The sequence below is a fragment of the Micrasema longulum genome, unplaced genomic scaffold (genome assembly GCF_059751315.1).
Source record: "Micrasema longulum isolate JH-2025_06_02 unplaced genomic scaffold, ASM5975131v1 h1tg002578l, whole genome shotgun sequence".
Taxonomy (NCBI): domain Eukaryota; kingdom Metazoa; phylum Arthropoda; class Insecta; order Trichoptera; family Brachycentridae; genus Micrasema; species Micrasema longulum.
In genome coordinates this window covers 279,625-294,575 of record NW_028279716.1, presented here as the reverse complement: position 1 = coordinate 294,575, position 14,951 = coordinate 279,625, and the positions used below count along the sequence as shown (strand labels likewise).

General features: G+C 33.1%; 1 protein-coding gene across 1 annotated transcript in view; it reads left to right on the top strand.

Moving 5' to 3' along the window:
* The first annotated feature begins 702 nt into the window (after nucleotides 1-702).
* nompC (no mechanoreceptor potential C) overlaps nucleotides 703-14,951 on the top strand; it is a 131,042-nt gene continuing 116,793 nt past the window's right edge. The window contains exon 1 of the mRNA XM_088240747.1: nucleotides 703-1,041. Coding sequence (XP_088096873.1) covers nucleotides 703-1,041 — 339 coding nt within the window. The remainder of the gene's footprint in view (nucleotides 1,042-14,951) is intronic.

Below are 14,951 nucleotides of genomic sequence, written 5' to 3'. Positions count from 1 at the left end.
TAAAACCACGCTATTTGTCAACTGTCAAATTCGGGAGAAGGAAACCGAGTGGATAAATAAATATTCCGAGAAAGTCTGTGGGCGGCGCCGAGTAGGGCGGACTTGCGCACCGGGGGCGGCTTTAGAAGGAGGAGGAGAGACTCCGGCCGAGCCAGTCGCCATCCCGCTGCTCGACACCGCGCCCGTTAGCCGAGCACGGCCGACTTCTCCACGCTTCCACACTGACTTCTCCCCTTACTGTCGCGACTGATCACAGCTGGGAAGATTATTTACCAGTCGACGCGAGCTGATGGAACTGTTAGGTTACCCTCCGGTTCAGTTTATAAAAAGTTGAACGAGTCGATCGCGAGTTTTTGAAATAATTGACCTCGAAGTCGCCGAGCTTATTTTCATACTTTTTGATATCGTAAACATATTTTTCTACAATACCGTAAAGAACACAATTTTCGCGTATTGTTTGTAACCTTTGTCGGACCGGGTATAGAGTTGAACTATCCAAACACGAATACTAAAAATACAATTTAATCCTTCGTCCGAAATATTAGTGCGGTCTTAGTGTAGAAGACGGTGAGATAGGTCGTTTCGGGCCGGCTGAGTGTCGGGGGAATGGGGACTCCCGAGGGCGCGCGCGGGACGAGGTAGCCCCGGCGGCATGACGAGACTGCGCCCCCGGCTCTCCGCGGGACCCGTCGATGAGTGACCATGTCCACAGGAGGAGGCAAGAAGGGCACGGGCAAGGGACCGCCCAAGAAGGCGGCGCCGGAGGACGACAAGGCCGGCGCCAAGGCCGACAAGGACGAGCCCAAGGACGAGCCCAAGGACAATGGGGAGAAGAAGGAGAGCAAGGCGGAGGCGGAGCCGCCCAAGCCGCAGAGCGCGGGAGCCAGCACGAGGGACGCCGCCCAGAAGCTGCTGGTGCAAGCGCAGAAGGCCGAGTGGCCGGCCCTGGAGAATACCCTCAAGGCCTTGGAGAAGCTGGTGGCGGCGGCGGCCGGCGGCGAGGAGCCGCTCCCGGCTCCGCTGGCGGGAGTGCTCGACATGGTAAGCGAGCTTTCGTACATTTTCAATGACGATAAAATAAGCACGCTATAAAATAATTGTGTCATAGACATTCGTATTTTCAAAATAAAAGTTTATTTTTCCGCATTATCTCAAAACGAATAATGTAAATTTTCTTCAGTGAAAAATTTCTCCAAAGCGAAATAAATTACTATACGAACCTAATAAAAATTCTAAAATAAACCAAATACTTTCATATAAAATTTTACTGTTTCGTTCAGTATTTATACTTTATAAATCACTAATCAGAAATGCCAAATATTCCAAACTGGTTGATACTTCGGGAAACCGCACGGTAGTTTTCTTAAATAAAAGTGAGCTCATGTTCCCGGAGTTAAGTACACTACTTCACGCATTCAGTAGTCCAGTGTTAACCTTCAGCCGAGAGAACCTTCGCTGGCTCTATGTTATTATTTTTCAGACCACAACACGCAATTTTTTCATCAATATTCTGCATAATATGGGAGTATGTTGTGGAATTAACCCCGCAAAACGTTAATGAGATGTTATATTTCATAGAAAACGGCTAAATATTATTCTCGCAGATATTAGCATTTAAGCGATTTGTTTCCACAATGTAGTTCTCCCGAGTTAGACTCGTCCAATGTGATTTAATCTTGATCCAAGGACAGTAGTAAAGTTTAACCCCACTGTTTTGCTGTATGTAAACTATGGTTAAAAAGACCCTATTAAAATTGGGAAATAATATATTTTCATAGAATGCAAGAACGATAAAAATTCTTGGAACTATTTTCACACTTCTCGTATATACAAATTCAAAACAATTAAATTGTTTTACGTTTTCAACACAAGTTAAAGACCAATTATAGTATAATAAGCATTAACATTACAGTTTAAGGTTTTTTTTTTAAGTTTGTTTAAAAATATGTTAATATATTTTAGTAAGATTTCATATTGAACAGCTTATATCTTTGTTAAAAATTAAGAATACTTTTGACAAAAAAAGATAGTAAAATGTATATTTGAAGCATCAACTTTGTGGTTATTGATTATATAATAAAAATAATAATAATTACCACTTATGATTTTATTTCATGACCGACTAGTTTAGGAGCTACTACGTGCTCCCTTTTCTAGGTCTTATTTTATAATTTTGACAATAAAGTGACTAAATAATAATATTTTTCCGAATTTACAAACCATCTGATAGAAAATAATCATATTTTTTTATTTTGAATCTTGAAACATATTCTTATGTGTGCTCTAATAATAGCAATAATAATCATTATTATTTTTACATCCTGTAATTATTTTCATGACTAAAAATTGTGTTGCTTTTAATTGCCAAATATCTCATATTGTTTTATGTATTTTTTATTTTTACTTTTTATGTTTATTCATTTACATATGTTTTATTTTTCTTATTAATACTAGTATTTACACGTATGTTTAATTTTCTAATTATAAATGGTATTTTCTCTAATTTATTTTTTTTCTTCAATTTTTAATTATTAACCTTCAATTTTCAAATTTATATTTGTGCTTTAATTTTTACTATTAATGGCATATTTTCTAATTTATATTTATGATTCAATTTTTATTATTTTTACCTGCGTGTTTTCTAGTTTATATTTATATTGTTTTTTTTCTAATGTTATTATTATTCTTTGAATTTATTAAGCATCATTTAATGAAATAAAAAAAAAACACATGTAAAAAAGAAGGTCCTTCATAAACACATAAATTTCCTAGCTAGTCGGGACCTGAAACAAAGAAACTTTGTACATTTTAAAACTGTGAAATACGTAAATAAATAAATAATGGTTTATTAACAAAAATAGATGTTGACCATCCAACATCTACCATCAACCCCTTAGACTCTCTGCAACTAATTTCACTGAAGAGAGTAGCCAATAATATTTTACATTTTTATTTAATAAAATTTTTACTTTGCATCTGTTTTTTTTAATGGCTTTATTTATAGGATATTAAATAATAATAATGACAGTTTATTTACAAAGTAACAATTTTTTTATCTACTACATACATACTTATGTAATAAATTTCTCTGAATTATGTCTGGTCTGCCTAACTAGGTACAACCTGTTTTAAGGCAGACATTTTTATGCAAAAATAAACAATAACATGACTTTATACTACTCGTTAATTTATTATAAAGTTATACAACAAATATGCCATTTATTATTTTAGATTTTTTTTTGTGCGTTTTCCGATTTTTCTCTCCCTAAATCCAGGAACCATTTTATTACAAATTTATTTAATTGAATTCGGATTATGGTTTTGTAATGTTCGGGTAACATATTGAATATTTTGGGGCCCAGAAACCTGAAATTTCTTTGCCCAAATTCAGAGTTTGTGGTAGACCCCATGACCCATCCTTTAGTTTGACTTCTGGTAGTCTGCATATAATTAATGTATATGTTTTGTAAGACATATTTCTACACCTTTGAATTTCGTTTTTTTTTTCAGAAATGTATTTTCCCATTTTATACTTTTTCACTGCCTTGCATGAAATTAATTTTTTTGGCATCCCCCTTTTTTTCTAGATAGGATTCTGATTTTTACCATTTCTCTGGTATTGCGATCATGTTCATGTTGGCTTTGATATTTTTTTTTCCAAAATTCTGTATTTTTTTAAAGAACCGTTTATTCTTATAAAGACACTGGAATAAAATTTATACACGTCAAAAATAAAACATTAAAATAACTTGAAGAAATTAAAAAATATATATTTATATTTTCTGTTGCCCCTCTCCAGTCTAATTTGCTGAAAACAAGTGAGAATCGTCGAATTTTAACCCCCCTCTCACCCCTCACACCTTCACAAGCACAAAATACTATAAAGATTTGATTTATTCCTACGTATGAATAAGATTTTTGCAGACACTGTTAAAATCATAAAATAAGAGTTAAAAACAAAACCATTTTTTTTAATTTAATATTACTCAAAAAAAACTTGTGACGCTGCACTAATTTTTATTATATCTTAAGCAGTGGTTCTTAATCGCGGAGCATTGAATCACCGCGAAAAAAATATTAAAGCAGAAAAAACCGTTTGACATTTAATTTTATTGGAAGAAAATATTGCATATTATTATCCTTTCTTGAATATAAAAAAAATGTGACTGGATACGAAATCCATTTACTGCGATTGATACATTGATTCGTGAGTATTCGGTCTTTTAGACGAATGTGTGGGAAATCAGTGTATAGCAATGGTGAAATCAGGCGAGAGTACAAATCTGAGACTGGTATAATTGATAAGATCAAGAAAGAGGCACTGAGATGGTTTGGTTATACAGGACGGATAGATGATGAAAGAATGGTAAAACAGATATATATGGCAAGAATGAATGGTAACACAATGAATTATGATCCTTTGTGTACCTGAGTTATTAGAAATATTTTTAAGCTACCGACATATTCACTTATGTGGTCTAAATACGTATTTATTTACCTCTCACTAGAATAAGCCGCTGTTGATTTATTTGTGATTCACTGTACCCGACCTTGAGTACTCATCGGATTATTTCCCATTTTTTAATAAAACCTTTGTTTCTTTTTATATTGTAAATAAATCTTAAAACGAACAATGCATTCCGAAAATAGGATAATTTAGCTATAGTGATATTAAATTTTAGCTTTCGTGTTTCATTACAAAATTACAGCCCTCCAAAAAAGGGGTTATCCACTGTTGGCACCCTGACTCTACATAATATACGAATCCCGCCAGCTCCTTTCCGCACTTCACAATCTCTTTCTACACCTGTGCCTCGATTATGAACGCTTTCTTCATCTGTATATATCGAGACGGTATATTTAACTTCTGTACTATCTGTATCTTACCTGTAATATCGACATCACATCATCGAAACAAGCCAATGAATGACCGCAAACAATTAATCCGCGTTTCTTACGTCATTAATATTTAAAATAGTTCTCATTTATATTTTAAATAGGCTTCTGTGATAGAAAGTGCCCACTTCAAAGCGATTATAAACTCCAATAAATCCCAATTCAAGCAAAAAATTTCGCTTGAACATGAATTTTAAAAGACTTTTGACACTCTCCAAGACGATATGCATAACGATCGTCTATATTTATCTACCGAACGACTACAAAGCCGGCTCCTTTAACGTCTCGATTCTCGATACGTACACTCCGGAAGATAGTAAAACAGACGGAAAAAATATGATAACTCAATTTATTTTTTATAATGGTAACATTTTACGGCTAGATGCTCTTGTATGTTAATAAGTCAGCATCTAGCTAGTCTAGCCACAGCATCTAGCATCTCGTTTTCGAAACTGACAGTTATGTCAGAATTTAATTAGACTTTAAAATTTACTTATTTCTCTCTCATATTTTTAATAGGCTTTTAAGAAAAAAAGTGTTAACCTCAAAACGATTAAAAATTTAATTAAATCATAATTAAAGGAAAAATTGCTAAGTGAAACAAAATTTTTGACACTGTTAATGCGTAGATAAACGTATCGAGGGGTTCTAGACCCGTCGGTATAAACCAGTGTACTTACATCAAAACTTGATGGCGGGGGGATCGGTAGTATTTCTTTGTAGTCGGTCGGGAGAATTTTATCTTCAACTATGAAGCTATGTCATTTAAGAGCATATATATGTGTACCGTGACGTACGCTTCCCCTTGTTTCATATCGATGTACCTACCCAAAGCTTGAATATGGGGGGTCGGTAGTATATCTTTGTAATCGCTAGAGCTCATTAATCTTCAACTATACCGTCAAGGTGAAGGTATGACGTCTTTATCTTCCCATCATAATCGAGGCCCTGCCGTCGGTTGTAAATTTAATTACACCACAATAACGAGATGATATGATAACCTCAAGGCACCAAGTCAGGGGAATACGGAGCGTGGTTCAAAACATCTCAGTCCAAGAGTGACTGTGTAAGGACGGGCAATGTGGAGCAACAAGCACATTCCTATTGTCAGCATTCCCCTCCTTTTGTTTTGAATGCTGCTTTTGAGTTTTTTTAGGATCTCACAATATTGTTGTGCATTATAGTCTCCCCTGAAAAAGTAATTACAGTTTTATTATTATAAGTGCTTTTGCAGTCTTAAAAGTAAATTATAAATATACAGTGAAAACATAAATAATACCAAAATCTCTGTATCCTAAGTCCTTAGTCATTACTTGTAAAACAAGAAATCAGCTTACGTCCTTCTACATCGGACAACAATTTCTCTGAGTCCCTCCGACCAATATGGATTAAAAATGCAGTTAACACATCCCTCAGCCTGGCAATGCCACCACATTTCCATGAATCTGGGATAAGGTTATGTATCCTCGGACCTGTATAATATTGCTGCCTTTGAGCCAAAAAAGTATTTACTCCTCTCTGTAGAATCAGATCCTTATTGAAGTGTCTAGTTTATGAACATGACAAACCCTTGCGTATTTTTCGTTTTTGAGATGCGCGACCGCTACTGACCTCAATATATACTGTTGACGAATATCAGCACTTGAAATTCTTTGAAGAGCGAATCACTCGAGTATTGGTATGGTTTTTTTAATATAACTCTTTTCGTTATTTTTTGAGCTATAGCTGCTGAAGCCATAGTCGTTTTAGTGCAGCTTCCCCAGCCAATCAGACCATACGTCAGTATTGAATTTACCTACGTATTTTTTACCAACATATTTCACGCAACTGAACACTTAAAGTAGAATTAACGTACTTTTGTGTTCTTACGATGCCTGCCCTGTCAGGAGATTCCCATCTACCACTCAGGGTTTCCAGGCCTCAAAAAACAAAACCTTATGGAACCCGAGACTCCTTGCATGGTAGGCAAACGCGCTGACCATTTGACCCGAGGCGGACAATAATACGAAATAATAAAATAAATGTCAATCCACCCTAATTTTACCGTGCCATGTGGGGACGATACGTGTGAAATAGGCTGATCAGTTATAAAAACATTCAAATCGTGCTGTTAAACTCACCGTGAACCGAGTGTAGGAAGAAAACAAAATAGGTTGATTGTAAAAAATAATATCCGCGTTCTTATTGGCTGAAAGTTTTAACGAATCATAATATTTTAATTTACAATCGCATCAAAACTTCACATAAAACCTGAAATATTAGCGTAAACTAATTTTATTAGCTTTTTATTCCTAAGACATAATTTATTAATCATCTGTCAGCAAAAATTATCACGATAATCAAAAAATATGTATTGATTTAAAAAAAAACACTTCTTCGTAAAAGTTTGTATTCTTTAAGTTTAAGTTCAGAGCCGGGATGAGGTTCCTTAGCCTTAGCTTGTAGTGCGTACTCACTAATCAGAGGTCCGATGTTCGAACCCCATTCTACCACAACTTGCTTCCCATTTTCTTATTATGATTTATTTACAACTCGTTGAATTACAACTCTCCGAAATTAAAATATTTAAGTAAATCATAAAAATGCAATATGTTTTTTTAATATATGAAAAACTAGGCAAAATATTTTATCCGACGCCACTGTTTGTTGATTAAAAAAAATACCTTTCTTTTTATCTGTTCATCGGGGGAGCTAAAAAGAAAGAATTATCCACTTTTTAAAAGCATAAACATTTTAACAAATTACAACAGGGATGGAGAATACCTTAAATAATAGAATATGGCAGTCTAGGCATTTACAGGGCTTTAACTGTCATTGGCTGGTTTAAGTGGCCACTTTACACACTGTGTAACATTCACCATTTTGCCTATGTTTAAACATCCATATTTCTTCAATTCTTCTATTTGTTGATTTTAGTGAAGTTAAAGAGCCGAAACCTTTATTGTTGTGAAGAGATTCATATTTCACATACTAGGCAACGCCAAATTGAGGTACCTGTGTTTCAGTTCCAGTACATATTTAAGTATTTCGTTTTTTTAACTCATGTGTGGCTATGCGGTAACGGATGTCTACCTCGGGTAAAAAACGTTTAATAACTCTCTTATTTTTTTAAATAACCAACTCATATTTTTTGTAATTCTTATATGGACTTTTTTACACCAAAATAAGGAAACATTTTTATAAAAAATGCACGGGCTTTTTCTATAAAAAACATTTTCTTCATTTTGTAAAATAAATTAAAACAAACGAAAGAGATGCCAGTATTATAAGTGGTTTATTAAATTTTATAAGAAAGAGCACGAGAATAAAGCATATCAGAAGACCGACAAGGACACTATTCGTTAGGGGCGGAGCTTGAGTGACCGAGAAAACAATACCGAAAGAGCACGATACAGAATTATACCACTTGTGGGACAGAGAACACATCAGTCGCGTGAAGTTTTTTGTAGTATACTTAGCTGACGCTGTATTTAACACACCGTGTTTCCGAAATGTTTCTACAATTTATTCACAATTTATCTGATTTAAATTATTTTTTGACAATTCTTGATGGAATTTCATTGTAATGATGTAATATTTACATACATTTACATATAAGTTATTAATCAAAAATACTTGGTACACTTCCACTCATTTCCACACTTAAGATAATATTTTGATTTCTATAAATCATCCTTACATTTTATAATATTCCCCAGTCTGAAGATGTCCATTAGGGGATGAAAGCGCTAATTGGTCAAACAAATAAGTGGAAGTGTACCCAAGGAAGTGTGCAAAGTTATTTCATTTAAAGTGTTCAAAAAATTTGTTCGTAACTAGTTTTAAAAAACGTGTTTACGTTGTCATTTTTGTGTATGTTTAATTATGATTTGATTATATCACGTATTACGTACTATTATTTTATTTCTTACAAGTTTTTTTTGCTTTTTTTTTAGGTTTTATTTCAATATTATTCTAAGAATATGTTTTAACAGCGTTTTTATTTATTCTTATAAAATCTAGTATTTATTTGCAATAAAAATTTGATATTCTTTTTTGCATTCAAATAAGAGTTGTATTAGCATAGCATACTTTCTAGTCTCCCGGTTGATATATTTCCGCTAAATCCAGTCGTAAGTGTAATTCGGAATTCAGTCGACAACCAGACGCGGGCGGCAGCGCTTGCTGGCGGGATTTTAAAAGGAATGAACACAATTTCTAACTTTATTTTGCATAAATATGCTTTAATTTTATATTTTTTATGTAACATCTTTGAATAAAGATCATTTTTAACACATACCATTGTAAATAATTTGGTATTTTAGCTTACATTTCAAAATATCTCGACTTATGCTTGTGGTCACATTGTGTTACACCACCGGCTGCAAAGGGATTATTCAGCACCGTCTTTTAAGAGTTAATGCTGTTCTTCTCTAAAATAGAGACAAGCTCTTGCGCTTGTTGAGACTCACACTAAATAAATACCATGAAAAAGTGTGGTACACTGCAATGCAAATATAACCACTGCTCTCTATGATGACTCCTTCCAAATCAATGCTCTTCTAAATAAAGACTCTAAGTGGACGGTTAGTAGAGTTGATAAATACATATATTTCGGACACAAAGTCAAACCGAATGCTTTCGGAAAGCTAAAATATATTTTTGAAAATAAACAAGTTCCTGTATGCTTGAAAAGACAAGTCTATGAATCGTGTATATTGCCGGTGACGACATACGGACTAGACAGATGCTCGGTATATGTCTGTAAGACAGAATAAGAAATAATGCGTCAACCTGGAGTCGTGGATATCGTGGATCTTGTAGCAAAGTGGCAGTGGGCTGGATACTTGGCGAGGCAAAATGATGGCAGATGGACATCCAGAATAATAAAATGGAGACTATTGTCAAACAAAAGAAGTGTTGGAAGGCCACAGAAAAGATGGGTCGATGACATTGCCTCGATAGCCGATAAAACATGGATGATTAAAGCGGATTTTAGGAAGGAATGGAGACGATTAGATGAGGTATTTATCCAGCAGTTAAGAAAATAGGGCTGAAAAGAAGGAGAAGAAGTGGACTGTAATTTTTTTTTTCCGTTAAGCAAACTAATAAAAATAATCTGTAACCACCGTCTGATAATGGTCAAGGAGAAAACAAAAAGTATCAATATAATTTAAATAAGAAAAGTAAATTATTTTTAAATTGAGAGTAGCCATCAATCCGAAAACTCTTATCCAAGATTCTGTTTCTTTTTACACATGGGACTGTATAAATACTTCACCCGCCTGGACGCATACATTAAATGTAAAGAATATATATGTACATGTACTTTATATTTATATAATAATGATTATAAAATTCTTATATTTAGTTAGCTATGTATTTATAAATACGCAGTTTAAGATTTTTTGTTATTGTTATATTAGTATAGAACTACTTATACTTTTGAACATAAAAAATCTCCATTTTAGAACAGGCTGAGCTATGTAAAATAGAAGCTATCTTAACCAGAAGACGTTCCGTATTCATTTTCTAATTCAATAGTTTTAGATAGATTCCTGAATATTAAATATGTATATGTATTTATTTTTGCAATAAATTATTTTTTTTAATCAATAAAAAATCAGGTTTACTTCCTTATATTCGTCAACTTCTTACTAATTACGAGTACAAGAGCCTCCATCTATTTTCGAAATTACACCTTTTTTTTCGTTTTATTATATGATTTATCAAATTATGAATATATTTCATGTATTTATTGTTTTCTGCTTGAAAAAAAAACATTTGAATATTGGTGTTATTAACAACGTTTTTAAAATAATTTTATTGTAAATTTCTTATTATTTCACATTACAGCATTTTAAATTTCCGGTCACCATTTTATAACTATGCTAATTCAAATCATTAATAACTTTTGCTTGGCACAGCGTGATATTATAAAGCTGACTTAACAAATAACTCGAATTTCTTGTCATTTTCAAGGGTTGACTGTTTCGCTAATATACACCTACAATTTGATTGTAAAAATAATTTACACAAAGATAATGATAGCAATTCATAAGCCACTAGGCCAGAAGGTCAGTATTTTATTTTTGTTATATTTGTTGACTATAAAACTAAGACAATTTTTTGTAATTTTTTTTATGAATAGCACTTTTTGTATATTATCAGCACTAAAGTTTGTAGTTTTGAAATTACTCAGCCTGCGACGTCACAGATTTTAGTCAGAGAGTTCTTCTGATTGGTGAGTTGGCTTCTGGAAACTGAAAAACAATCACAACACTCTATAATTGGTTTTAAGAACTTGTAACGTTGTTCAAAGTAGTTAATTTCTATAAAAATTTTTTTTTTTTTCGTCAAACTTCGCGATACAATTAAATGCTTTTATTTTAACCGTGTGCTAGGGAAATATTTTTTGTACCAATTTCCCGTAGCACTGAACTTCCTCCTTAAACGTACGGACTAAATATATTTTATATTATTTTATGTTGTATTAAAACAAATTAGAATTAAGATATTAATAATTTTCTTTAATAGTAACAGTTGACTAACACGATGCTTTCTGCGCTCTTAGATGACGATAAAGGAATGATAATTACATTTTTTTATAATTTAAAAAAATCATGATACTAGAAGCTAACGCCAACGTGATCTGATCAGCACATTGATTTTATATTGTTGGTGAAGGTGTATAGTTGAATTTCCATGTTAGAGTAATTAGTGTCCTGATGAAGAGACGAGTACGTCATGAAATCGATAGACAGAAAAGTCGGTAAGTGGTTTTATAGAAATATTCACTACATTGATTGAATGCTCACAAATTTAATACATTAAATATTAACATATTACAACAGAGATTAAAAACCAAATTTCTAATTTTTTGTAGACAAACAAAAAATATCGTTGATAAATCCACCTGGTCCATGTAAAAGTAAAAAAATCGAAAAAATAACATTTTCAGGCGTTGCCTAGTTTGTAGGTGAAATAATTCAATTACACGAATCTCACCCGCATAAATAAAGGTTTTAGCTGTTTATTTCAAACAACAACAGATGAAAAAATTGAAGGGATATAGATGTTTAAATATGGGCAGAATGGTGGATGTTACACAGTGTGTAAAGTGACCACTTAAACCAGCCAGGTCACAAGCCCTGTAGATGCATATACTTCTACATTACCTTATCTAAAATGTTATTGATCTCTGTTGTAATATGTTAATATTAACAGCTCCCCGGGGAGTTGAATCCCGTCCTTGTCTACAAAAATTTGGACAAACAAAAAATATTGACTATATTATAATTTTTTAACCAAAGTGAGATCATCTGCTCCCTTCATCATTACGTCACCAGCATTAGTTAGTGTTAATCGTAATGAAATCATGTTTTTCTGTACTGTAGAAAGTGGGGTGTGAAATGCGAACCGTTTAACCCCAATACGATTTTATTTTATGGGGTGTAGCTTGACCCCGCGTTATCACGCCAATAACAGATTGGATTACGCCAATAACTAAGTACTCGACCGCGAAGTTAAACCACGTCTAGAAAACTGAAAGCATTTAACTAGATTAAAATAAATATAAGCAAACATTTGGAGGGTACAAGGCGAAAACGGACTCATTAATAAATAACGAATTTTACGGCACAGCAAAAAGAAATATAAAAACCATATTTGTGGATACTGTGTTCAGATGTTTTCGATTAATGTAAATTAAGTTCTAGATGTTTTTTTGGTCAAAATCAATGCTTTATTTCAATAAAAAAAGTATGTAAACATGTTATTGAAAGTACTGTCCATCGCTAGCGACTACTTTCTCCCATCTTTCTGGCAGCATCCGAATACCATCTTGAAAGAACGACTCATCTTTTGAGGTTATCCACGAATTGAACCATTTTTAGCATCTTCATAAAAATGGCAGTGCTGCTCAGCTAGACCATGAGTCATCGATCGAAACAAGTGGCAATCGGAAGGAGCAATGTCCGCTGAATACGGCAGGTGGTGTAGGACTTCCCATTTGAACGTTTTCAAGTTTTGACTGGCCTTGCAAGATGTGGCCGAGCGTTTTCGTGCTGCAAAATTACTTTGATATGTATATTTTCGTATTGCGGCCGTTTTTCATTCAATGTTCTACTTAAACATATCAATTACAGTCGATAGCGATCTCATATGATGGTTTTGTCGGGTTTGAGGAGTTCATCATGGTTCAGAGCGGAGATGATGATTATGACACCTCAGATTCTCACAGAACCGTAGACAAGCTGAGTTAAAATTACATTACTAACATAAAATAACCCTATGGTCAAACAATGGTGTTAGTCTTTCTCCACAAGAATTCTATGTTCTTCAGCTGCAAAAATATATGCAAAAAATATGAAGTACCACAAAATAACATGTAATTTAAAATAATAAAATGGACGAAAAACAAGTTCGGTGATATTTTTTTTATTACTTGTCAATAGAGTATCAAACTGAGACAATTTTTATTTTAATGTATCGTATTGTGATGCTATGATTTTATAAAGTTTGATAATTTTGAAACTACTCCGTCCGTGACATCACGAGTAGTCGTCAGTGAGTTGAGCTGACATTTAAAAATAGAACCCCGTACGCATGAAAACACGCTAAACATGGCTTCCCGGAAACCGGAAATCTATCACAACACGAAATTAATATTTTCTAAACAGCTGTTTTGTTGTATTAACAGCGCTATGATTTTTCAAAGTTTTGTCCTTCTGAAATTACTCCGCCTGTGACGTCTCCAGTTCTCTTCCGCTTCTTCTCGGTCAGTTCTGCCGATTGGTCCGTTGACGGCAAGTAAATCGAAAATTTTCCACAACTCTCTTATCATTGGTTAATTCATATGAACTAGTGACGTCGTTCAAAGTAGTAAGTTTTTATTTTAACATTGTTTTCGGACATTTTCAAGAAAATTTGCGTTATAATTTAATGCTCTAATTTTGACCGCGCGTAAGAAATCATTTTTTATGTCTCATTTCACGTACCACTAAACTTTTTCATTAAATTGAACAATATTTTGACTATTTTTAGATCTATAACTTAGTAATTTAGTTTTTAATACTTTTGGAATTTTATGATGCAAATATGCATTGTTTTTCTAATTACTTACTCCAACATCCAAATCCCATTATATGCACTGAACATTAACCAGACTGTTATTTTTATTAAGTAATACTGTTAAGGTATTTCTTAATTATTTACAGTATTTATATATTTACTTATTTTTTATTGTACAGTCCTGAAAAGGGAAATCAAGTAGTAAAAAAATCTCCTTTTTGTTTTGCGCATTTGACTACCTGTCACTGGACAAACCTTAAATATTGTTGACTTCTACACTTTTTTGACCAGTGATACAATCACCAGTTCATTTATTTATTCCAGATAATTTTTATAGCGCCATTTTTGCAGAGAATCAGAATTTTAGTTCCCATTTTCCAAAAGATTTTTTTTTATTTTAATACATAGTAGCTAGATTCAAACATGTCTTGCAGCCTTAGAGCGCCAGGACGGTTACAATCTAGCCCCCATTTACATTTTACAAAAAAAAACATTTAAAGCTAGAATCTAGATTACAGCCTATTCTGCAGCTACAGAGCACATGGACAGCTAGAAATCTAGTCCCTATTTGAATCGATCCATGTTAAAGGGGCACAAGTCCATAGACTGAAAGTTTAAGAAAATCGATAAAAACTGTCTTATAATTATTTTTTGTATGAACTTGTCATATTTTTAATAAAAAATTTGGTATAAATAAGTAATATTGATATAAAATATTATTAAAAATATTATTTTGTGGGTTAGTTTTTTTATTACCATTTTTTTTTAATCAACGAATTTGTTCCCTTTTAGCATCTTATTTATTTATTTATTTACAAACATTGTCCATTTATACAATTCATAGGGTATTAATATTACAATATAAGAACAGTCAAAAACAGTTAAAAATAAAACAAAATATTGACAAACATAAGGGACATCAAGACAAGATATAGATTATTTATTTAGTGCTCGTTTAAATCATCGCAAACTTAAACCAAAAAAGTCCAGATTTTGTCTTGAGT